The 27,280-nt window shown below is 33.3% G+C and overlaps 1 protein-coding gene across 8 annotated transcripts in view; it reads right to left on the reverse strand.

Annotated features, from left to right (window-relative positions):
- The window catches only part of trpl (transient receptor potential-like), a 58,704-nt gene extending 32,043 nt beyond the window's left edge, over positions 1-26,661 (reverse strand). The window contains exons 1-3 of one of the 8 annotated variants that reach the window (XM_017612783.1): positions 26,424-26,661; positions 14,878-15,045; positions 9,961-10,091 (exon numbers count right to left, since the gene is read on the reverse strand). In XM_017612783.1, the coding sequence (XP_017468272.1) occupies positions 9,961-10,091; positions 14,878-14,925 (179 nt within the window). In that variant the 5' untranslated portion in view covers positions 14,926-15,045; positions 26,424-26,661. Of the gene's footprint in view, positions 1-9,960; positions 10,092-14,877; positions 15,250-23,327; positions 23,431-26,157 lie in introns of those variants that run through there. The other 7 variants (XM_017612757.1, XM_017612767.1, XM_017612745.1 and 4 more) reach the window with 7 other exon arrangements.
- Positions 26,662-27,280: the final 619 nt, after the last annotated feature.

Here is a 27,280-nt window from a genome sequence, read left to right on the forward strand (position 1 = left end):
GCTTATCATGTAGCGGTAGCTTTCGGAAAGGTGGAAAACATATATTTAATACTTGCGCCGGGTATTTAATGTTCGGCTCCGCCCGAACTTAGACTTTCTTACTTGTTTATCTTTATATTCTATCGGCAATAAAATCGATAGTAACATCCAACAAAATATCGATCACAAAGCCGATTAAAATATCGATAACAAAATCGATGACAACTTCGATATAAATTTCGATTGCAAAATCGATAGTAATATTGGTAGCAAATTCGATTAGAAACTCGATATAATTATCGAAAAAAATCGATAACAAAATCTATAAAAATATCGATAACAAAATCAATAACAAAAATCGATAAAAATTGCGATAACAAAATCGATAAAAATATCGATTATTATATCGATAAGTGGATAAATAATCTATAACAAAATCATAAAAACATCGATAGAAAAATCGATAAAAATATCGATTAATATATCGATAAGTTCCCATAATATCGATAGCAGAATCTATAACAATACCGATAACAATTTCGATAACAAAATCGATAAAAATATCGATAACAAAACCGATAAAAATATCGATTATCTCAAAATAGTTCCCAGATAGAGTCTCAGTGCCTCCATCTATATCCTTTTCTCTATAATTACCTTTACTTTAATCTTTCTTCCTCTATCTTCATTTTTACTTTTATCGGTATCCCCATCCTCATCTTTTTCTATATATTTATCTTTGGTTTTACTTTTATGTTTATCATTTTCTTCATTTACATATTCCCCTTCATCTTTTTCCTTATATAAGTAAAACGTTTAAATTTACCTTGGTCTTCATTTTTGCCTTTATCTTTACGCATCTTTGTTTTTGTTTCTATTTTTACCTTTGCATTTTTATACCCGAGCGCACTTGTGCACAAGGGTATTATAACTTTGTTCACATAACGGTTGTTTGTAACAGGCAAAACGAATCGAGATAGATATAGACAAATGTATACATAAATGATCAGAATGAAAAGAGAAATCGATTAAGCGGTGACTGTCTGTCCGTCCGTCCGTCCGTCCGTCCGTCTGTCCGTCTGTGCACACGATAACTCGAGTAAAAATTGAGATATCTTAACGAAACTTGGTACGTGAACTTCTTTTGGGCGTAGGACGGATGGTATTGAAAATGGGCAAAATCGGACAATAACCACGCCTACCTCCCATATAACGGTAATTTTCAGAAATACGAAAACTGCGATATTTTAGTAACTACTGAAGATAATTCACTCAAAATTGATATTTACAATGAGTTTTAGACGAAAAATAAGAATATTATAAAATTTTGGCAAATGGGCGTAGCCACGCCCACTTATGGTTACATGTGTATATCTTGGTAACCGCTGCACCAATTTCTTCCAAACTTGGCACAGTTGTTGGCCTTAGTACAGCATACTAAATGGCTGAAAATTTTAAAAATCGGACAATAACCACGCCTACCTCCCATATAACGGTAATTTTCAGAAAAACGAAAACTGCGATATTTTAGTAACTACTGAAGATAATTCACTCAAAATTGATATTTGCAATGAGTTTTAGACGAAAAATAAGAATATTACAAAATTTTGGCAAATGGGCGTAGCCACGCCCACTTATGGTTACATGTGTATATCTTGGTAACCGCTACACCAATTTCTTCCAAACTTGGCACAGTTGTTGGCCTTGGTACAGCATACCAAACGGCCGAAAATTTTTAAAATCGGACAATAACCACGCCCACATCCCATATAACGGTAATTTAGAGAAATACAAAATCTTCGATAAATCAGTAAATATTGAAGCTAATTTATTCAAAATTGATGCTTGCAACAATTCTTTACCAAGAAATACGTTTATGGTAAAATTTTGGAAAATGGGCGTGGCACCGCCCACTTATGATCACATATATGTATATCGGTAACCGTTCTACCAATTTGTACCAAACTCGGTATGGTTATTGTGCTTGCCACATAAAAGTAAACCGTTGAAAATTGTTGAAATCGGACTAAAATTGAGGCCGCTTTTCATATAACGGTAAATTTCAGATATGCTTGAAATTTCAATATTTCGAAATTTAAGGACGCTAATTTACTTAAAATGTATACACCCCGGCTTATCATGTAGCGGTAGCTTTCGGAAAGGTGGAAAACATATATTTAATACTTGCGCCGGGTATTTAATGTTCGGCTCCGCCCGAACTTTGACTTTCTTACTTGTTTATCCTTTTCTTTGTCTATGTACGTACTCACCTTTACTTTCATTCTTGTATCGGTCTTTTTCTAAGTGTTATTCGCTAACCTTTTATTAGCAAGTTTTTGTTAAATTAATTCCATACATACGCTCAAGAAGCACTTGCTTCAGCACCAATTATTTCAGTTGCACCATTTCTATTGTATCATTTCCGTTGAATTTGCCAATTTACCCCCAACCAACCAACTACCGCTAAAGAAGTTTCACTTCAAAAATCATAAAGCAGAATTTGGTAGGGACAGGCAAAGAAATGCATATGGTAGAAAATATGAAGCTCGCTAGATTTCAGCAGGCCCTCAGAAACAGCTAGACGGCGAGGCCCATAAAGCCATCGCAGAGAGGAAAGGCGGTGGTTTGAGCACAACGCGAGCTATTCGAAAGCGGTATTGAGGGTTGAAAAGGAAACAGAAACGTTCGTTAGTAGATGTGTTGCTTAAGCACTTACCCAATTAGCGCTGACAGCACCATTTTGATAAGCTATCTCTGGGATCCCTGATATCATTTGTTTTCATTATTAGTCAGTTTCTTGGATTTGTCCAAAAATCTCTGTTTGTTGGTAACGCAACACTCGGAGATCTCCATAAGATTTTGAATGGAGAAACTCCCTAGTGTACCAAGCTTTATGCGTCGCTATGCTGGCCACTCGCAATGACAATAGCGAACCGCTACCCTTACATTTCTCTAGATTTCAGCTACGGCACCATGGGTTGTACGGAAGGCTTAATTTTGGCTACATGTTCACTAAAAGGCGTATATTCCTTTCAAGGTTGATCAAATGCGTGCAGATTGTAAGCACACTTGCCTTGACACTTTATTGTATCTTCTTCAAATTCATCAAGAAATGCTCCGGTCTTAGCCAGTTAATTTCCATATTTATTCTTATAGCCAGGAACCCAGATAAGATAGATTCTATTAGCTAGAAAGGTCAGACTATTTTGGACTTTTTTAGCGGTGATAAATGCGCCATAAGTGTCAACTTGCGATTTGATAAAGTGTGTGATTTATGTATTCCATCGCAGTTTCCTTCTAATGCCCACAAAGTTCCTTCACTTGACCAAGACGAGGTGAGAACATCAATAGGGCGGCTTAAAAACAACAATGCCACCGGAACCGACGTTATACCAGCTGAGCTCTTCAAAGCTGGTGGCGAAGAGCTGGTAGGGTGCATGTACCAGCTATTAAGCAGAATTTGGTCTGATGAATATATGACCGTATATTGGAATCTCAGTGAGCTTTGCCCAATCCACAAGAATCCCACTGTTTGCTTCAATTATCGCGGAATAAATCTTCCTAATACTGCATACAAGGTCCTGTCCATTATACTGTGTGAAAGACTGAAGCCCTTTACGACCCAACTATATGATAAGTCCAGCATTGACCAGATTTTAACAGCGCGGCAAATTCTTGAAAATACACTCGATATGCAAATCGACCCACACCATCATTTTGTTGATTTTAATGCTGCTTTTGATAGCACGAAGAGGAGCTGCCTGTAAGATGTCAGGTCTAAATTTGGATTGCAGAATGACGTTGAGCACAACTTTCAGACCTGTCCAAATTGGAAAAGACCCCTCCGAGCCATTTGAGACCAGACGAGGTTTTAGACAAGTTATTTGGTACACACAATGATTTAGTTCTCACTAACCAATGCGTTGAAAATTTCTGAAATCGCAACTATCTCCCTTGTAATGATATTTACAAAAAAATCTATAAACTCGATTCTGCATTGGTTATTGGAGCTGAATTGCTACACATTCATATGTAGGATAACATATTATCAAATACATTTTGGTGTTATAAAATTTCGGAAAATAGACGTTTCAGCGTCTGCTTATGAAAAAGCTAAGCAACTCAAAATCGGGTTCTTTCTCAGTGCACGTGTTGCTTAATTAGGTTGAAAATCGTTAAAATCGCGTCTCACCAAAAAAAGAACAACAAAAAAATTAAAACGAACCCTGATTACGCTTCCTTGCATAAGGGAGAAAAGTGCTCTTGGTATAAAAATTCGTTTTATCTAATCACCTTTCTTTCTTTTGAATAAATACTTTGTTAGAAAAAAAAACATAACAAACCCGATACACAAAATCCCGAAAAATGGCTAAAGATTCGCAAAATATGTAGATTACAACAAATCTTGAAAGATGCAGAAAAAGTCACAAACTGTATTTAAAACTGAGTCGTCGATTTAAACTCTTTAGTTAGCATACAAACCAAATAGCGAAACTTCATTTGCACTGTATATTTGTTTATTTAAAAACTATATCCTGCGTATGTAACCATTTAAAAGTTTTCAATCACCAAATCATTTGCAGGACACACTCTAAAAAAAATTTCAATTTACTATAACTTTTATATATTTTACCAAATTCACAATAAAGTTCCGTCTTAAAAAATTAATTCGAAAAAAATTTTATCATTCGCATGTAAGCACTAATTGAGTTCGCAAGCGCAACGAAGCATTAAAAGCCATAACAACCACATTCGCGCATAACAGCTACCAACAAATGTTTTGTGGCAAACTGACCAACAAAGATGTACATCTGACAACTTTCGACGCGTAAACAACGAGAGTTGAAGCTGTCAGAAGCAACACATTGCCGCCGGCAGGCAAAACAATTAGCAATGGCATTCGAACGTAAATCGTGCCACATTTGTATATATATGAATGTGTGTACGTACATACATAAGTATTGTACATATAATGGCCCTTACAAAACTATTTACGAGTGTATATTTGTTACATAATTTGTTGAAATGTAAAGTTGCACCTTAAGTGTAGTGTTGAAACTGCTAAAAATAAGCCAAGGCATCAAAGTAATTTTTTTTTAGTTTCCCACTAGTGCTTGAAATATTAAATTTAAAGTAGCTGTATCTGTATTTGGTGGAACTTTCCAAGTTTTTCGAAGAGCTATTACGTTTTCTTTCAAAATTGTAAGCGTGCTTTAATCGACTCTGCCAAAATTGCTTCGTTAGTTACAGCACCAAACAAAAAGTACAAGTTTTCGCTCTTTATTGCTTTTTCCTTTGTATTTTAGTACAAAATGCCTGGTTAAAATTTAACTAATTATTTTTTTGACCAACTCTATGGAATCTTTTTTTTGAATAACTTATTCAATCAGTTTCTTTATTATGCAGTGGGAACTATAATAAGGTTTCATTAAAATCCCATTATTCTAATATTTTGTCTCTGCCATTATATCAATAAAAAATGTGCCCGAGTTAAGAAAATATCAGCCAAGTACTTTACGAGTCTATTGGGATCACAGGACTGCATGCTATTCCACACATTTCCATATTTATTTTTATAAGCAAACAAATCAATGTCTATGTCTGTAGGTAAGTTACATTTTTAGAGCCACTCAGAGCATACCAAACTTTCAGTATTCACACATGTACATAAGTGACCTTCGACTCAAATGTCACCTCACAATTTACGTTACAACTCACTTCGGTACAGCAGGGCGTATGAGTGACCAGAGCAAAGAGTATAACAATTACCGCCACATTACTAACTAAACAACACACATTTTAAGGGAGAACATTTGAAATCTGCCCTGAGCGCAGCAGAACTTGCTGGTAAAACACATAAATGAATATGACAAAACAAGCAAGCTGGACCAGCTGCAAAAAGATAAACATTTGCCTGAGCAAAGCCTACTGAAGTCATGGAGCAACTAAGAAGAGGAAGACAAATGAAAAAGTGGGCTACAGGAAGTCGGAAGTGGAAGGAAAGCAAATAAAGTTGGTATGAGTCAGTGAGGAGACTGAAAGTAAACTACACGGAAGGAAAGGCTCCATGACAAAAAGATACCAAAGAGCAGACTTCCGAACAAATTTAAAAGGAGACAATTGCTTATGCAAGAGCTGAGGTTTTTCATGCCTACAATCATCCAACTGACTGACAAGATAATAGGAAGTATATACGGAAACATGCATGTCAACTACATTTGGCATGCAAGCGTGCAAAGTTAATGAATACCGCAAATACACTTACAAATAGTGCTGAGAGGGGACACTGTAGGAAAACTAAGAGAAATTAATGTGCACAAACGCAACAGGCATACTTTTAGGCGCCCAATTGTTGGTGAGTGTCCATTGTTAACGGTACTGGAGGAAATAAGTGCTTATTAGAATTCCTTACGCAATCACTCCTTGCGCCATGGAAGCAGATACATATGTTTGTATGTGTAATGCTTGATGATGGCCGGAAGCCTGACAGTCATTTATTTTTGTGGATTTGTCAATGAGCTGGTTCCGCATTGGTTGTCGGTTATCCATTGTCACGCAGTGGTTACCCACATCATATATGCAATATTTTTTTTAAAGATATATATATATACCTACATATATAGATACTTGCATTTAGCGCATATAAATGTTAGACTGAAAGGTACCAGAGCAACTACTACTTAAATGTTCGTGCTAAATTTTTACAGGCAAAAAAGCGCTAACAAGCCACATGGCATTTTAGCTAGTGTTAGACTAAGTCTTAAAACCACCAACACTTAATATTTACCTATTATAAGTATCGAAAAATTAAATACAAATAAGTAAAATAGTGCTTGACTACCTTGTAGAGCACCGGTCTTAGCGTTTTTCTCAGCAGACCCGGTACAATTAATTAGTTCAAAAGGCGCCCGCTTACCAATTTTCAGTCGGATATCTCGAAAGCTGAGCCACTAGTTTGCATTCACACTAGGGTGTTCAATTATTCGCCTGTTTCGAAATGGCAATTTGGAAGAAAACGGTTGCTTATTTTCAAATTAAGAAAAACCCGGCTGAACCTGTTTGATTTCACATATATTTTCTCTATAATTAGTCAGAAATTATGACCAAAATACCAACAGGTATAGATTTGATTAAGAAATCAATAAGACAAAATAAGTTCGAAGTATTTTGGATTACATGTAAAGGCTCCGGCAAACGATGAGAATAGGAATACAACCTCATGAAAACGAATATTTCCTCGAATCAATAATATGCCGGTGAGGTTTAGAGTAAATTCTTATTATCATCAGAATTATTCGCATCATTTACCAGAACCTTAGCGCAAAAAAAATTTTTTTAAAAAATTCACATTTATACCCACTTTCATCAAACTAATTTAAGTGAAAAATTATTATTTGTTTATTTGAATTTAATATGGAAACTAACAAAAAAGAAATAATTTTTCACTTGAATTGCTTTGGTGAAACCGGAAGTTACTGGGGTTAACCGATCTTAACAAGATTTGAACACTAAAACAAGAACTTTGTCGGGAAAAACTCAAGCATGTATAACTGACTGTATTGGGAATGAAAATACATACGTACACCATCCGCTGAACCAGACCGACAATCAAAATATAGTATATTGTAATAGAAAAGCTATTCATAGAGAATCAATCGATAACTTCGCCAACTCCCACCCCTTGAATCCCATCATCGGTGCCATGGTGCGCCACTTACAACCCAAACTCGTCGGATCTGCCCTTTTCCTGAGCTTGCCGCTAGATGAAATTAAGACATTTGAGCTAATCAAAAATATGAAATCAGGGTTCATCAGGTGGGATGCCTTTCGAAAACGCTCAAAATAGTAATAATTCTTAAATCCCTTAGAGCTGAAGACACCCATCACTTTTATTCGTCCTTTCACGGCTGGTGAGACGTTTTTTTATTGATGTCCTGTTTAAAAAATTTGTATGTAAAAGTTCTATAACCATTCCTCATCTACCCTATAGTGGCACTAATACATTAATTTCTTCCTTAATTTTTACTCTAAATTTACATCCATAGGAGCCGATCGTAGCTGTAAGTAGAATGCACACTTCAATTTTTTAATTATATCGCCTACAGCTTACTGAATACACGAAGCAATAAATTTATTTATTTCCTTCTTCCTGCGCTTGCTTGATCAATTACACAGGTCCAAAAAAAAAATTATGAAAGGTTCCTCATCCATCAATTACAATAGTCCAGAGTACGAGCGAAAATAAGGCAAAGTTAATCTTTTAGGCGACAAGGCTTGCTCTTGTAGTCCCAGAGACGAGGTATTTAAGCTAATCGTCTAAGTTTACTGCTCATATCACATTTGGAATAAGCTAAAATTTATGAGTAAAAATATTCGACATTTATGGGGCATTTCACAGCCTTCGCATAGCAGATGATTTTTATAAAAAAAAAACATTTTCATGGCAGAAGTATCACTATTAGTAGGAAATTTTTAGATTTCTTTCTGGTCAAAGATAAATCCTCGGTTGCTGCTGTGATAGCATATTTTTAACCCTCCCTATACCGGTAATCTACGTGTTATTTCGACTGGGTTGGGCTCAATAAATAGAGAAATAGGTGTAAGATTAATTCCAAGGACGGGTGAATGACAATATATCTGCCCAAATGTCTCAGCCATCTCTTTGATATCTAAACCAGAAGTGGGTAATACGCCCAAAAAGTAGAGCATACCCGACCTATTAAATCATATTTTTTCGTTTTCCAATAAAGACATGTTCACTCATTTCATAAGCCCAGGACGAATTGAAGTTCGAAGGTCATTCAAGGGTTGATAAAAGAAGTTTTGTGAAAAAAATTTCAAACCAAAATTACGTATGTATATTTATCTTCAGAATCCAAATTTATAAAAAAAAAATTTTGGAAAAAACACTCGCACAGGAAGTGCTTCTGAAGCAAAGTGTTCTTCACCCTCAGAACAAATTCTTTTGGCGCATACAAGGAACCGCGCAAAAATTCACTATCTCTCCGCAGCATTCATTAGCTTTACACCTGAGTTTATTAAATATCAAAAGAGGTTGCAGTTACTGCTGCTCTTCATAAGTAAATTGCCTGTCAACAATGCTGCAGCTATAACACAATGTAAGATAACTCAAAAAAAGCAAAGTGAAAGGCATTTAACAAAGCAAATCAGCGCCATGGGCGCAAATATAGTTTAAAAAATGTAAGCACGATAAATTTGTATTTCACTAAGTACNCGGCCGAAATGCTCGAAAAAGTTGCCCAAAATTGGACTTTCCGAATGGACCACCTAAGACGCAGCCGCGGTCAACATTTAAATGAAATTATCTTCAAAAAGTAAATGTCATGGACCAATCTAACGTTTCAAATAAAGAACCGATGAGATTTTGCAAATTTTATGCGTTTTTTTTAAAAAAAAAGTTATCAAGCTCTTAAAAAATCACCCGTTATATGTAAGTGTCAAAAGGAATGCGAACATTGAACAGCAAATTGTAACAAAAAAAAATAAAATAAACGCGAACTTTAAGTCGCTCATACACCAGGGTGCCTTCAAAAAAAAAACTGGCAGTAAAAGTTAACGGCACAGCCGTTTTGCCACAAATTTGTTTTCGATGCGTCTCGAAATACTTTGCACTTCAGCGCTTAGTTTTGTCAGCATTTTCTTGCAGCACTTTTACTTACATACATATATGTACATATATCGGGCACACTCTTCAAAAGAGGCGCAACTCAAACAAATTAATTTCATTTTTTTTTTTACAAATCCATTCGTTATATTTATCTCCAATAAATGCAAATAATTTTCTTTTCATAATTATGTTCTATTACTCGAAAATTACTTTATAAATGTTTTTTTGTTAATTGCCTTGAATCTGTACGATCCACAAGCAGTTATATTTCCGCAACTGATTTTTGAGTTGTGCCTCTTTCGAAGAGTGTATGCGATACACAAGTCTTTAGGCATATTAACTCACACACTTACCTGCGCACATTGCCAATATCACCGCGTTCCACCGCCAACAGGAATTTCTTCTCCTCCAATAGCAGCGGTTGTGGTAATCCCAAAGGTAAGCAGCCTTTACGCGCGCCAGTCGGCAAGCCATGCGCTGGCACCTGCATCAGCGTACATGGCGTACGAGTAACCCAGGTATATTTTTGTAGACGAAATTGAAGTGATTCGCGAATTTTTCGTTGCAGGAAATGAGAAAGAAAATAAAGTAGGTTGAGCACAGAAATGACAGTGTAATAAAGTTAAGGCTGTTTTTTTATTTATAAATGCAAAGAAAATACAAACAAGCCTTTAACAAATGTATATACATACAAATGAAAACAAAGAATTGCATACATTTACTTGAATGTACATATTTACATATATACAGATTGGTCTTGGTATACTTATCTGTAAGTGGAAATCGAAATTTCTTACAGTCAAAAAAAATAAAACCCAATACAATGAAGTGTTGTAAATATTCTGAAAGACGGGCGGATTATGATTACGTATCTCAATGCGCTTGATGATATTTTAAAAGGAGGCTTTACAGCTTCTGTGTTAACAGCAGGGCGCCAAACAATAAAAGTGATTTGGCTTAAAGGAGATGCTCCCATGTAGCACAGGTGTAAAATGAGGTAAGCTCTTTTTCCTTATTTACGCTGATTTAGCTACTTGTATGGAAGGTATGGGATAAGTATTGTGAAATAAGTTGTCTCAACATAGGACTGTTTATTCAAAGTAAATTAAGACTTGAACATAAGAAGGAAGTGGAATGTTTAGCCTTTTTCATTATACAAAGTTTTTCTTGTGAAAACAATTATTTAATATAAATCACCAAAAAAATTCAAAAAATCATATATGAATTTCGCTAATGAGTGTTGGATGAATATGCACATTAGCCATACGACTTTTCTTAAATAATTATACACATAAGGGCAGGATGAGGAAAGATGAAAAATCAACAAAACAAAACGTGTTTGTCACCACTGGATGCAAAAAAATTCACGGAGGGAACTCCGAGGGAGAAAAAAGCCGTACTAAAAAGCCAAAATATGATTTTTAGTTCCAATTACATAAGAAAATTCCATAAATACCATCTATATAAGTAGTTGTATGCTGATAAGTATATGAAAAATTCCAAGTTAGCCGAGCAAAAAACAAATGAGTAAAATCAAAAAATTTTATAAAAAAATTTTTGGCGAAAATTTAAGTAACGACACGCCAATCTGACAGGTTTTGGATCTTTTTTTTCCAAGAAGCTGAAACTCGAAAATTAAGAATACCAAAAATTACAAATATTTGCGAAATTTTGCGAGAATAACGAATTATATTATTTCCGGAACCTGCATTATATTCTATAAAACATGCCTCCAATTTCAAGAGCTGATGAACCGGTATTCACATTAATTTTTTACAAATAACGCGGTGTTGCACTGATCATAATCTTTTTAAGTGACCTAGCACAACTCGGAGGGCTGGTCGAGTAATTCACGAAACTATGTTAAAACTTTTATAACACCCTCAAGTTTTTTTTTTTTTTTTAAATTTTTTTTTTTATTGAATCTGCCTTGCCTAAGAGCCTAACAATAAGTTTTCGAATCTTAATCTATTCACTTAATTTACATCCCCTAGTTGGGATGAGTATTTTCTTAACTGGCCCTAAGAAAAGATTACGACTGGGCTGGTAAGTCATTCCTACGTAGTCTTGAGGTCCTGTCGACACGCAATAAAGATCTTGCTAAATGATTTGGGTGCGCTAAAAGCTTCGATACATATTTCGTCTTCCATTGTTCTATTTCGGTTCGTACTTCTGGTATTCTCAAGTCGCGGTGAATGTTCTCATTTCGCATATACCAAGGTGCTCCGGTGATTGTTCGAAGGATTTTAAATTGCGCACGACGAAGGATTTCGATGTTGCTGCTGCTCGCGTTTCCCCATAACTCACATCCATAGGTCCATATCGGTTTTAAAACTGTATTGTAAATAAGCACTTTATACTCCAGACTCCTCCTCCACCCACACCCTCAAGCTCTCCACATATTCTTAAAAAACTCAGTTTTACTCCCGGACTAAACAATTTTTAGCTCGGTTAGTCTTTACTTAATTTTAAGTTTTTATATTTATTTGTTTTGTACTATTCAAATATATGTGGAAAATTTTAGGAATAATTCTAAAATTTACACCAATTATTATTATTGTTATAACTCCGAAAAAAATGTTTCAGTCTGAGTAAAACTGAGTACCATTTATAAAAATAAATAGATAATTTCGGAAGTTAGGAATTTTCAAAAGATTTTTAAAAATGTCTTCCATAATACTTCAGAGAACATTTTTATCAATTAGATTGGGTTAATTTTGAGGTTTCAAAAACAAAGGTACAGAAAAAATTGAGTTTGTCTTTTTATAAAAAATATTATAACTTCGTAATTTTCTGATTGATTTTAATGAATGGTGCCTAGTTTTACTCCGAATTAAACATTATTTTCGAAGTAATGACTAAAATAGACTATTGCTAGACTATTGCTTTTGAAATTTTAATAAAAAATTTCCTATAACTGGAAAAAAAATAATTTATTTTTTTTTAATTTCAGATTTATTTCAAAAATTTTCCATATTTACATTATTTTCACAAAGTTTATTGTTTCTTTAAATAATACAAATCGTTACCTAAAATGCAAAGAGACGTAACAACATCGTAACTGAAATGGAAAAATTCGTAACTAATACTTTTTTCATAAAATGATGTGGGAGTTGTAATTCGATGAAATCCATCATACCAATCAAAAATTAAATTTTGAATTTTTTACTAGTTACGCCTTTTTGTACTTCAGCGAAGATGTTTGTTACGTCTTTTTGCATTTCAGGGGACGAAGTACACTTCTTTCAGCGATATCAGCCATATAAAGCTTAAAATTGGTTAAAAAATACCCGAACTAAAAATTGTTCAGTGCCGGAAGTCATGCATAAATAGTTTTCCAGAAATAAGTTGAGATTTTGTGTATGCTAGAAAAATTTTGAAAGCAGTTTAGTGAATTACTTGGCCAACTCTACGACCTGTACCAGGTCACTTAAAAGTTCATACAATTTTCTTTATTGTGTAGTGCCGTGTAATCTTAAGGAAGTTAATTTCCTAGCCAAGTTTCAACTGAAAAATGAAGAAAAAATACAAATATGTGTATCCATGTTGGAAGATAATAACTCTTATTATTATTAGAATTGTTTAAAATTTAAATAAAATAACCCTTGCTTTGACAGTTCAAACCCAACTGTAACTAAACTGATTAATTTATATCGCGCCGGTACGATTACTTCTTCGGAAATATACCGTTCGTGAGAAAATGTGACATTTTGTATTTGCGACTTTTACTTTTCCCTCTCTAAGCTAACCAGGTTGCGTCGTTTGCCAAATTTATTCAAATTCATTTTAGCTAAAGATTGGGAGGACAGGAGTCGTGAGGATTTTCAACAATCAGTTCAAGATGTTCTAAAAGTAGGAATAAGGAAAAAGTTGGAATAAACCGAATGCTAGTATTCAAGATATCGTACATTTATTTAAGGATTTCTTGATGCCCAAAGGACGGGGTTAAGAAGTTAAAATGAAAAATTTTTTGGGGATGATTTAAAATTTAACTTTTGTTAATAAAAAATAATTGAATTTTCTCGTATAAAGCTCTACCCAGAAATACAGCGGACGACGGCTAAGCAGTCGGCAGTAAGAGAACATCTGTACAGTTGCCGCAGTGAAATCCGTCAGGGGAAGCACAATTGCGGCGCACGACGGCTTCCGTCAGTTTTCATTTTGATTTGAAAATTATCATTATAATGAAATATTTTTTCTATACATGCATATGTTTAGATTTCCTGGAAATAAAAATGGATGAAAACTTTTCCAAACTTGTGAAAACTGTACAAATTACTGCAACAATTGCATTGGTCAAGATTTTTATGGTATATTTGAAATTTCAACTATGCTTTTTTCAATACTCGACCAGGCCCACAAAATGTGCTATGTGGCATTCCAAGTTTTTTGACTTTTTTCAATATTGTTGGGTAGTGTAATTATACTGAGAATGCACTAATATTTAATTAATTTAATGTTCATATTTAACTTCTTATTGATTCTTCGCGCGATTTTAGAGTGAAAAATAATACTACGTTTATACGCACAGAATAATCGACTTAATTGAAAGCGCATTGACACCGTACACATTTCGCTCTAGTGTTTATACTTACGGCTTTATATCGGCATCAAAGTAACCGTCTTCAAAAGCAAACAAAATCAGCTGTTTTCATTAGACATTTTATAAGTTAACGTAATGGAAAGTGATAAAAATCTAGTTTTATTCGGCATTATAAAATCGTGGCAAAGAAAAAGAACAATTATTATTAATCAGCTTTTAAATACTGATGCGATTATTTGGAATTTGAGCGGAAACGCCTAACCTCCAATTCGCTTTGAGTGAGAGCGGTGTTTATACACTCTTTCTAACTGTCTGGAGAAATAAACTACCGATTTGAAATGGAGTGTGAACCAAAACACTTCGCTCTTTCAAAGCGAATTGAAATCCAGTTTATACATATGTTTTGAATCGCGGCGAAATGAATTAAAGCGACTTATGCATGCGTATAAACGTAGTATAAGTATGCTTATTTCCTTAATCGCTACTTTTGCAATTGTATTCAATACATTTCAAGCTACCTTAGTATTATACTTTGTTTTTGTTGCATTTATTAAATAGCTATTATTACCAGTTGCTAAATAAATAACAATTTTTTTATTTGTATTTTTACACTATAGTTAGTAAAAATGTCTACTGCTAAGAAAATATAAGTTTCTAGATGCTATAACTTTTGTACTAAATACTACAATATTAAGTATTTCTTAATATAAATTAATACTTCACTTACACCCATTGATGGCTTTTTTTGAACGCCCAAATTTTTCTGCTGACTCATTTTGGTACATTCAAAGTAAACATATGTACTATTTATATAAATGATTTCATTAAAATCCCAAACTGAATTTTGGAATTGGTAAAAAAATGTCACTTGTTCATACTATTTGAATGCACTGTTCTTTAAAAAATAACAAACACAGAAGTATTACTGAAAATCTTGAAGAATCTTCAGGTATCCAAGTTATCACGCAATTCCTTAATGCAATTTATAGATGTATTTATTTATTTCCATTTATATTTAGACTATTTATATCTATTCAATAATTGTTTTTACAGTTTTTAATATTTTCTAATAGTCTCGAAGGAATTGTTTTGATTTAAACTACGGATATTTTACAATTTATTTAATTTTATAACGAACTTTATACCTTCCTTGGAATGCTGGAGAAATTTCACTGTAGCTAATTCTATTTGTATGTTTTTATTAAGCCTGAGCTTCATATTCGCCCGAAATCGTTCACTTCTCTTTTTGCGTATGAATGTAACGGGTGATTTTTTTGAGGTTAGGATTTTCATGCATTAGTATTTGACAGATCACGTGGGATTTCAGACATGGTGTCAAAGAGAAAGATGCTCAGTATGCTTTGACATTTCATCATGAATAGACTTACTAACGAGCAACGCTTGCAAATCATTGAATTTTATTACCAAAATCAGTGTTCGGTTCGAAATGTGTTTCGCAAACCCAATTGCTGCGAACGGCGACGAATCGACATTTCACGGTCTTCAGCAACACTCTCAGAAACAGACGCAATATTCTCTTCTGTACGCACTGTACGCATTCGTGTGGTTGGTTTAATGTCCAATAAAGTAAACTGAGTGCGAAACTTGGTCACAATCGCATTAATTGTTTGCTCACTTGGTCGATTATGTAGACCATAAATCGGACGTAAATAATAACGAACACTGATTTTGGTAATAAAATTCAATGATTTGCAAGCGTTGCTCGTTAGTAAGTCTATTCATGATGAAATGTCAAAGCATACTGAGCATCTTTCTCTTTGACACCATGTCTGAAATCCCACGTGATCTGTCAAATACTAATGCATGAAAATCCTAACCTCAAAAAAATCACCCGTTATTTTCAGGGGAAATTCAGGATAAGGCCGAATATGCTTGCTTGTCCTTCATTGCCTAACGCTCATTTTCAATTATCAACTTGTTTAAAACTAAACTTTTGTACACATGTTTGTTTCAGTTAGTTCACATACATAAATTCATAGCTACGAACATGTGTATGTAAATATTTTGCTGATTATTGGCAACTGATAGATGAAAAGTTTGAAAGCTTTAGAATACTTTGTACGTACGTATATGCATACATGGTAGAAATGTATGTACTTGCACGCATGTATATGTATGCATGTAAAAACGTTTATTTTTAGTTGGCGAAAATAGAGAAGCCACAAAATATTTTGCTCCTGAAAGCTAATGTTGCTAAGCAAAAAACTTGCTTAGCTGGTTAATTGTTTTGCATACAAGACCAGAATAATACTCGGTGCCTGTTTTTTCTACACAACTTATAAAAAGTTTTATTTAAAATCTGTTTACATAAACTTTTGCCAAAATATTTCAATCAGCTTTTCAGCTCAGTCGTTTATTCAAAAGATTGACTAAACTTTTTTACTGTCACAAGGACGTGTCCTTTCTTTAACGGTAAAAGTGTGCAGCATTCAATGCTTTGTTTAATAGTTATTGCTAATGTATTCGTCGGGAAAAATTCGGGCAGATCTAAGTAAAGTGCTTGAGAGCCAAAAAAAAATAAAATAAAAAAATAAAACATTACATTTAGCAACTACGAAAGAGGAAGAGCTCTGAATATTTTTTTTGGCCCTAAACATAAAAAAATGTTTCTACAGTGTGTTGAATTTGGTCTGAAGTAGATCTAAATTACTTAAAAAATCTCGTATGAAAGTACAGTTACCAATAATCTAGTCAGTTAGGGTCCATTTTTTTATACTTTTCATGAACATGAAATGGTATAATAATTTTGGCCCGATGCTTGAAAGTAACAAAATGTTGCGCTGAGTTCATTTAACTTGTCCATTTATCTGTTTGAACGTAATCTGCTCCCTCAGTTTTCGAGATATCCGATAATGCATTGACTGTCTAAACTCTATGATCAACCATTTTGTTTGGGCCGCTATTTGGTATAAAGGGTTGTTTTTTTAAATGCATTGCACCCATATTGAGGGGATAAGAAACACTTTTTTTGGGGTCAGCCATTTTGGAAGTTGAATTTTTTGATGGTATACTGTACTCTACTAGTCAAACCCTTTCATTTGAAAGCCATATTGCCATTTAGTGCTGGCGATGGCCATCTTGGATTTATGTAGATTGACATGGAATACATGCAATTGTATTGCCATAGGAACTAAGAACGCGTACCAAATTTCAGATTAATGAGTCAACAAGAATGGGGCGAAATTTCAACTACTAAAAAAAAACAAGGGTCGAAATGACCCACACTATTAATAATAGCGGGTTAAAATGTTCCAAAAAAATACAAGCCATTAAATTTTACTGTACTTAGATCTTTAAAGACCAGAGTAATGGTAAAGATTTTTCAAATAATTTAAATCAACTTGATACCAAATTAGGAAAATTTCAATACACTGTGGAAAAAATTTTGACGTTATTTGTTCTTCATAATTGCCATTCCGTATTCGTAGCATTTTTCATGATAAAAAAAAAGAGGAAAGTAGAACCGCTGAGAGGAAATTCTCAAATTCTTGACGTTTGCAAGCAATTTAATTTTAAAATTTTACGCACATTCTCATTTCCAATCTCAAGCAACAAGAACTTTAAACAATTCTTTTTTTTTACTCTCAATTTTATATGACTTTTAAATGTTGGCAAACTTCAAAAAAAAATCATCGTCGGCCATGAGAGAACGGTTTTACGTTACTGTGTTTTTATCATGTCTTTTTTTATTCATCTCATGTTGTACTTTTTAACAAGAGAAATTAATTACTGTTTGTAATATTTATTTTTAAAGCAAAAGTAAATCATTATTTAAAGTTGTTCATGTATTCATAACAAGTTAGTTAAGTGTGCCTACTTTTAACCCTGCAAGTCCCGGAAAAGTCGTCAAGCTCCTGGCAAAACATCAAAAAGTTCCGGAAATTGGGATTGGTCGGAAAAAGTACTTATGATTCTGGAACACTTAAGAAAAATACTAAAAACCAAAAACGTGTCGAAACATTCTAAAATATTTCTAAAAATTTAACACGAATAACCTGAAGAAGGATCGAATAGGTTCAGAAAAGTACTGAAAAAAAAAACAATTTATTTTTTATATATTCTCAAGCATTCAAAAGGCACAGTTAAAACGTAAATGTAATTTTGAACGAGAAATTTGCCACCAAATACTGAAAGCTTCTAAAAAAATTTAATTCCTGAAAAATTTAGAGTCTGCCAAATATTCGACAATTTTAAAAATAAACGCATAAAAGGTAAAAAATGCAAAATGATAAATTTTTTTTTGTTGTGAGGACTTATTGCTTTAACGCCTGAAATTTCCCCAAAAATCCTGAAAACTCAAAAACTAATACCGAAAAGTTTCGAAAAACTGGAAATGGTCTTGAAAAGATGTTGTTGAGGCTGAAAGTCCTCTGGAAATTCCCAAAAAGTCATGAAAAACTGGCGAGATTGTCGGTCTTTTTTTATTTATTTATTAGGTATTTATAAACAAAAGTAATTCTTTAAGTATTTTTAGACCTAAAAATTCCTGGAAAGTCCTGAAAGTTCCTAAAATTCCAGTAAAACCTTGATATACTGAAGTTGAAGGGAATGAACAAATGCTTGGCCATACATGTATAAGTTATGTACATAGTTTTGTTATATTTATAGAATATCAATCAAAATGCAATACTTTATTTTAATTCGTTATAAGTATGGTTTCGTTTTTTTTTCAAAGCGGGATTCTTAATTCAACATATTCAGTATTCCTTAGTTCGTTATGTACAGCATTTTGGTAGACACTTCGGTTCTTTCTATCGGGCTTACACTATATAACGAAAAGTCCCAAAAATCAAGAATAGTTACGACAGAAAGCCCCGATAACTACCAAAAACTCCAAAAAGAGATATAAGAAAGAGGTCGGAAAAATAAAACTCAAATTACATTGGCAACTGCCGCAGAAAAGCAGCAAAAATCCAGATTTATGAAAATCCACAATGTACAAAAAATTCGCGAAAAAACCTGAAAAGATAAAACGCAAATAAACCGAACAGCATTGAAAAAATTCGAAGAAAATTTTGATACACTCGAAGAAGAAACAAACTACGTAAAAAATTGCAAGCCTAGAAATAACAAGCAAACCTTGAATTTTAGTTTTGCCTACAGCATTAGTAAAAGCTTAACGGCATTTCTTGCTCAAAATTAGAAATGTGCTAGAGGTCTGTTCCAATATGGTATTCTAAGCGCCCCTGCGATTTCGAATTTTTCCTAATCTTTTTTACGAAGTTGAGATAATGGTTAGGAGCTTTCATCAAATTAAATTCTAAAAGTGTTTGTTGAGAATATATGGGCATTTGTACACAAGGTTTTATAAATATCATTATACACATATTAATCGATAACTTATCGATACATAATTATGGAATTTTGTAAACAAAATAATGGATATTATTATAGATATCGCAGTGGGCAAAATTATAGAAATAACTACCGATAAATTTATCGACATTAAATAGTCATTTATCACGGCAGGAAAATAATTGAAATTTGTATCGTTATCGAAATCTACAAAATAATAATATACGAATAATCATCGAGATCTGTAATCGAAATTTTTAACGAACTCAAAGAAACACCTGTATTTATCTAAAAGTTCAAATAACTAACTAAGTACATATTTACAAGTTTTTTCAACACTCTCAAATTCACTTCTACAAACCTAAAGCCAAATTCCGCAAAACGCTTTTCACCATTGCTCTTTCAACTATTTCTGCACACATTCAACATATTTATGAACTCAAGTAATACACCATACCATAAGTATTTGCCAGCGCTCAGCTATGCTTATGCCATGAATTCATAACAAAGTTCATGAGCTATGCATGTATTGTCCTTTTTTGAAAAAGCATAGTTGTCACACCTTAAATTCCACAGCAGACATAAATAAAATATGTCAACGCCTGAGCAAAAACGATTTCATGGCCAAAAACACAAAGCCAAGTAAAGGCAGGCAAACATGTAAATGAGATTCATTCGCAAAACAAAAACACACAACTTTTGCCTTTGCCTTCTAACCCACACTGACTCGCCGCTGCAGAACTTTCGAGTAACTGAGTATGTAAAGCTGCACCGGCGGGAATTGGGAAAACAAAACAAAATTTAAGCCATAAAAAATGAATGCTTTTCATAAAGCCGACGATGATAGTGCGATGATACCAGCAGTTTTATGCACATATACATACATATGAATTTATTGAAATGGAACGAGCAGAAACTAAATATACGTATACATGTGTATGCATACTAGGGTGGTCCCAAAGAAGTGAAGTCGTGAAGTAGGGGGTGAGCCGTAGAATTTTCGATATCGAAAAAATATACCCCAGTTTTTTATTTTAAAATCAAAAAATATTTTCAGTTCGCTCAAAGCGCTTAAAGTTTTGTATGTATTTTATATGGGAATAAATTTAATTTTTCGTAGAAATCCCTGCAGTGAAAAGCCAAACCAGTTAGAAAAAATACTTGTTCGTTAAGTAGTATGTGCCTACCAGTTCGACAATTTCGAAGAACTTAGGCGATCAGCGACATCTGCCTTTGAATTGCCAAAGCCAAAAATAAAACGCAATTATAATTGCTTTTCTTACAAATGTCGGCTGTGGCGTCACGTGAAGACTACTGGTTCTGGTTCTGAAATTGCAGGTTCGAGGCCGCTTGGAGGTGGTTAAGATTTTTAAAGCTAAATAAATGTAAGTAAAAATAATTTATTCAATTTATAAATAAATAACAAATTTGATAATCTAATTGCATTGCAAAAAAACACTTAGGAAGAAATGCTTGTGCTATAAAAACAAAAAAATTAAACAAAAATATTTTTTTTTATTAAATTTAAAAATTACAATAAACAGCCTAAACAAAAAAATAAATTTATAAAAAATAAAAATAAAATAAAAAATATAAAATAAAAAAACTCTCCCTGTGCCAAGATTTGAACCTGGGACCTCAGGCTCACCACTGCTTTGCTCTGTCGGCCATTGTGACTGCAGGAGCGTCGCGAGCAAAAAGGCACACTTATGCTTTTCACGGGGCATGATTTGGCAGACTATCTCATCAACTGGTATAATGCTACTAGTACTTATACTAGTAGATGCTGATGCATAGCCTGACAATTGACATCTCGTAGGACATCGCAATGTTAAAAATACCAGTCGCTAACATTGAAAAAGGTTGGAACGTGAACTAGTTGGGCTGAAACGCAAACCGGTAGAATTCCAGTTCACAAGGGGGGAAGGGGGTAAATGGGCCTCAGCTTTCGCTTATGATGGGGGCTCAGGCCATTTTGCGATTGGTATTCACGCGTTAAGATTAGTAAGCCGTCAAGAGGAAGATTAAATGGAATCATCTCAGCAATTTTCCATGCTCAGAGATCAGCACTCCCTGTAGGCATCCTTTCACTGCCGAGAAACTGACACTTTCCTGTCTTACATTCGAAGTTTTGGTTCTGGACATTTTACTTAACTTTATTCAATTTTACAAGCAATTTTATTTAATTTTGTTCGTGTTTTTAATTTAATGTAATACTCCTATATTGGCAGTAAGAGCTAGTACCGCCCGAAAATACTACAGTACAGAGATATCAATAAACACCTACGACAGAAAAGGAACACATACGTTTATAAATAAACATGTACACAACACATATACAAAAACGGCACTCAAGTACACAATACATTGACAAAAATGGTACTAGACTGTCTCGCTTTGATTTCGGAATGCTTACACATTGAGAAGTTAGCTTACTGCCAATATAGAAGTATTACATATATGCTAGCCTGTCGTATCCTTTTGTTCAATTTCCTTATGTCACTGCATATAATTTTTTCATATTTTTGCCAAAAGGATAATTTTTTTTACTCAGCTCAATTTTGGTCATAAAAAGTCATAATAGCGTACATATTTTCTGAATAAAATCTTCCCGCAGCTAAACTGGTTTATCAACCTTTTTTCGGCTGTCGTAGTAGGCTCTTCACTTCATTTTTTTATATACTGTATGTATGTAATCCTATTTATTCATTTTATTTTATTTATGTAATATTTTTGTCAGCCTGAAAGTGTGCCGTCAACCAACCGCTTAGTACTTCAGTGGCTTTTGTTGTACAATCCATAAACTAAGTTTGTTAATCGCGAAAAAAATTAAATTGAATGTAAAAGTTTTGTCATTTTTAGGTGTACTTTTATGTTACCCTTTTCTTTTTCGTATTGCTACCGCCCACTACGCTTAGGCACATAACAAAAAGTTCCTGCTGAGCCATGTTTTATTGTTGTAGTTTACTGGTTAACATTTTTATTCATTTTCAAAAGAACTTTTTTTTATTCGTCAAACTATTCGTATTTATTTGATCTTCCATTTTTACATTGTTGCTATCATTGCTACGTCTGTATGAGCTTACAAACTGATTTGCTTATTTATGTATTTATGCAGCTTAGTGGAAAATAACTGTGAAAGTATTTTACTTTTTTACTTTGTGAAAATAAAACAAATGCCACTATGTTTGCATGGAGCAAAAAAAACATTTAGAAGGCAAGCGAAATATTGCAGCAACAGGCGTGAGGAGTGAATTTGAATAAAAACTCAAAAATATAAAAAATAGAAAACACACAGCTTTGCAAAGTGCCGCTACTCAAACATAAATGCAGACGCCTATTTACTTTTTTATTGTTCAATTTGCTTGTTTGAGCTTTTTGTTGTCGCTTGCTTCAAACCGTCCCGCCACAATGACTGCTGTGGGATTAATACAAACACTATTTTGCGAGTACAATATTTTTAGTGACATTCTGATTTTTATAGCTTCTATTGCACAAATAAAAATAAAAGGAAAGGAAGCTTTAGTGGCTTTTGTTTAATTAAATCATTTTATCTTTATTCACCACTTATTTTTTTTTAAGACTTGAATGGCTTAATATTTTTGTTTTAAATTGCAGTTGTGGGTGAAAGATTGTCAACATTACACATGACAAATAACAGATATCTATATTTGAAAGCCCGTAGACATACAAACATATGTACAGAGCGATGTCCATAGTGCTCTTTTGAAATATGAAATATCGGCACAAGCAAAATAAGCTCATCGATATTCAATTTAAGCTAATTTTATACAAAGCAACCCTACACACTTAAAGCTTTTACAATCCATGAAGCACTTAGTCACCTGTTGTTCAACTCACCTGTTGCATTTTTGCGCGCATAAAAGTTTGGAATTTCTCCAAACGTTCTGGCACTATTTTCATTTTCGTTTTTCCTATGCTTATGCTTACATTACAATAAAAACAAAGGAGGACTATACAGAGACAAAAGAGCGTCACGAATATTTGACTTGTAGAATTCAGGAACAGTTTTAAAAATACTTGTCTTAAGAAAATTAGAAAGCCATTTAAAAGCGCGTCCATAAATGCGAGATCGAAATCTTAATACATTTGCGCACACAGTCAGCATAAAAAGTGTGCATACCCTGACGTTTTCGCAATTTTATATAAAAAAATATGGTTAATTCAACAGCAAAAACCACAAGAATTCATTTTTTTTTTTCATACAAAACTCGGAAAAATACACGCATACCAAGAAACTTTTAAAGAAATTTTCAATTTTTTAATTCAATTTCTTAGAAAAAATTCCTTCAAAATAAGGCAAGCAAGCAATCTTTTTTTATAAAAAAATGTACGCGAAACCCCCTTAGTAAAAGTTCTCAAAAATTAATTGTAGTTTTTAGCGACATGAAACTTACACTTTATTATGTTAAAATTTAATGGGCTACAAAACTGCCCAACTGCTAAGGAAGCGAATTGAAAATTAGAAAATTTCTAGGAAAATTTCTTGCCCTTTTCCAAGTTCTACAGGAAATTAAAAAAACGCATCCTTGTGGTTTTTGCTGTTGAATGAATTTTGTTTTTATAAAAAAATTTTAAAAAATTTAAATTTAAATTGTTTTTTAAGCCTTTTCCGAGATATCGATTTTTGAAAAAAAGCTCCTTTTTAGATACCCAAAATTTTACAAACCATGGGCCGATTGGATTTGGAAATTAAAAATATTTTAAATTTTTTAATCGATTTTTGAAAATAAAAACTTTTATTTTTTAAATGCTCATAAATTTATGGAAAATGTACTGATTGGAAGCATTTATTTGGCTTTTTTCATTTTCAAAACACTTTTGCAAAATAAAATGGAAAAAATTTCTATAAAATTCCTACAAAATTTTTATATTTGTATACAATAACATAACTTTTGACCACATTAACCGATTTCTATAATTTTTTAAAAGAAAGGCTGTACCTCAGAGGTCCCTAACTAATTTTGTTTACGTTTTGTTTTAAGTTACTTGTTAACATATAATATATATAAAGTTACTTGTTAACTTATAATATATATAAAGTTACTTGTTAACATAAAATATTGATTGCCCAAAACACGTTTTGATCATCTTTCTAGAAAATTTTTTCTAAAAAAGTGTCACTCATTCCGCAAGTGTTAAGTTTTGTCCGAAAATGGAATAACATAGTTTAAGAATTCTGGCTGTATCTAATCAAATGCATTAATCAAAAAATATAGAAACAGAAAAATAAATTATCTATATATTAGCAGTGGGAGGTACTACGCTAATCACTTTCGTATAATCAATTGATATGGTTTTCCTTATGGGGAATTTACATGAGGCGATTTCACTGGCAACTATTAATTGAATGCAGCGGTTAAATGCCCTTTCCCTAATCGCCTCCAATAGAGTTGGTCAGCTGACGACTTTCGTTCAACTTTTGATTCAAATAATCGCCTATGACAGTTGAATCATCTATGTTCCCTGTTAAAGTTTGACCAATCGCCGTGGCGTATGAGTAACTTTATTTCCTGCTTATATTTCATACAAAAAAGATCATTGAAATTACCAATTTATTATGCGAAAGTGATAAGTTGAAGCGTAGTACTTCCCACTGCAATTATATAGAGAATTTCTTCCTCTACAATACAGTGTTTTTAGCTTTTTGATTAATGCAACTGATTTGACGCAGTCAGAGATCTTGGCATTGAGTTGGACCAAATATGCTAGTTTTTCATTAATTTAAAAATTCGACCCTCCTTTAATATACCGTACTAGACTTAAAAGATGCGGAATGAGTGAGAAAATTTTTTTTTCGTAGTTTTCAAAAAACTCAATCGTACGTGCTTTTCTAAATCATTCATTTATACTAAAAATTTTAAAATTTTATGGATATTGTGCAGAAATACGTTTTAGAAAATTCTTTTCTATTGTATGCTCCAAAAATATTTTGAAAATTAAAAATTAAAAAAAAATGTTCCCACTCGGCTCAATCGTTGCAAATGTATAGGCTGTACGGATTTTTTTTTAATTAGCGAGGCCTCTCTCACTTGGTACTATAAGCTAAACATTATGAATAAAATAGGAGATGCAAAAGCCAAATGGTGATGGTATTTAAATTTTTCTCAATTTTAGGCGGCATTCCTGGAATTATGGGTAGGTTTTCATTCGCGGTACAGAACCAAACCTCAAAAAAAAAAATCAGCCATTGAATCCACTAAAGCATTTAACAATTTTGGTGACTTTTCTCTGAACAGAACTGAATATTTGTGATCGTATTTTTTTGTTATTTTTTAATTATTTTTTATGGCAATTTATTAATTTTCTTGCGACAATTTTTCAAATTTGCAATTAATTGAGTGAAATTTTTAAGTTTTACATAAAATAGGTCGAAGTGGTGATAAACTAACAAATGAATTTTTTATCTTCATATTGTTTAAGTACTTCTTTAACCCTTCCTGTTTCCCTTAATATTCGCCTGGAACAAATATTTTTTTTTATTTAGAACTAAATGCCACTAAAAAATTCGAGCACATCCACTAATCAAATTATATATCAAAAGTTTAACTGTGTTTTTATTTTTTCGTATCTTTCGCATTCGTTATGTTTATAATAAATTCATTTCTTTAAACACGTTGAACAAATTTTGTTTCACATCGCAACTTCGAAGTCCATTACTTTTCATTACCTTTCTATCACGTATAGCTTTTTACCACGCTTTTCAAAAAAACTCAATATTTTCAATTGCTTTCAGCTTAATTTTTGAAATTCTTTCAACTGTACATACAATATTGCAAATTCGTATTATTTTTTTTTTATTACTTTTTTTCTTATTTGAAGTCACAACAATTGCTTGCGTCAACTTATTCACAAAAACGCCACATTAAAAGCAAAGCCTTCAAACAACACTTCCACAAGCGCACATCAGCAATAATAACAACAACAACTCAATACCACAAACAACACTTCCGTGACACTTCCGCGTGGACAGCTGTGGCCGTTTAGACAACGTTTTTTGTTATGCGGTTTTTCCGTTCTGTTGGAGTGCTGCGCGATTCGCGCACAACGGTAAGCGACAGCTAACTATTTGCACGCGTTATTTACTACAAAATATAAAAAAAAAAACATTTTTTTGCTATACTGTCACTTCAGCCACTTAGCGGCTGTCTGCTGCCACTTGCGCGAAAATACCGTTGCGTTTTGAATGCGCACGCCATGGGGCACTGAAATTTATATAGCACCACCGCTTACGGTTCAAGAACAACAACAGCAATTATAGCAAAAACCGCGTGATGACAGACGAATGAGCCTAATTTAATTAGGCTAAAACGATAAATATTTGAGTGTGTAAAATATGGTGGTGGTAAGGGGCAAAATAGTAAAAACAAAACTTACACATACGAACGCATAAGATGTATTTCCTATGAAAAAGCAGCTTTGATGGATATCAATAGTGTGGCATACAAATGTCAGTAACGCGCAGAATGGGGAAGACAAATTGCTGGAAGTCTGTGTGTACGAGTATGTGTGTGTGGGTGTGTAATTGCGTTTACCCAGTAGAAATCGATTGTACGCATTCAGGAAAGTATGCATGCTGTATGAGTGAAGTAGTGGGAACAATTCATGGGACGTCATGAATTTTCACAAATAAATTCAAATTCTAGCGAACTGCAAGCGAAGGTACGTAGTTGTTGTTTTAAGTACATTTCTTGATAAATTTTACTACTATACAGCAGTGGAATTTTTGTAATATTTGGAGTCTTGTACAAAAATTGTAGTGAACGGACGTGTTGTGCGATAATATTTATATT

Source organism: Rhagoletis zephyria, unplaced genomic scaffold, assembly GCF_001687245.7.
Source record: "Rhagoletis zephyria isolate East Lansing unplaced genomic scaffold, Rhagoletis_zephyria_1.1 Rzeph_scaffold_00016, whole genome shotgun sequence".
Classification (NCBI taxonomy): Eukaryota; Metazoa; Arthropoda; class Insecta; order Diptera; family Tephritidae; genus Rhagoletis; species Rhagoletis zephyria.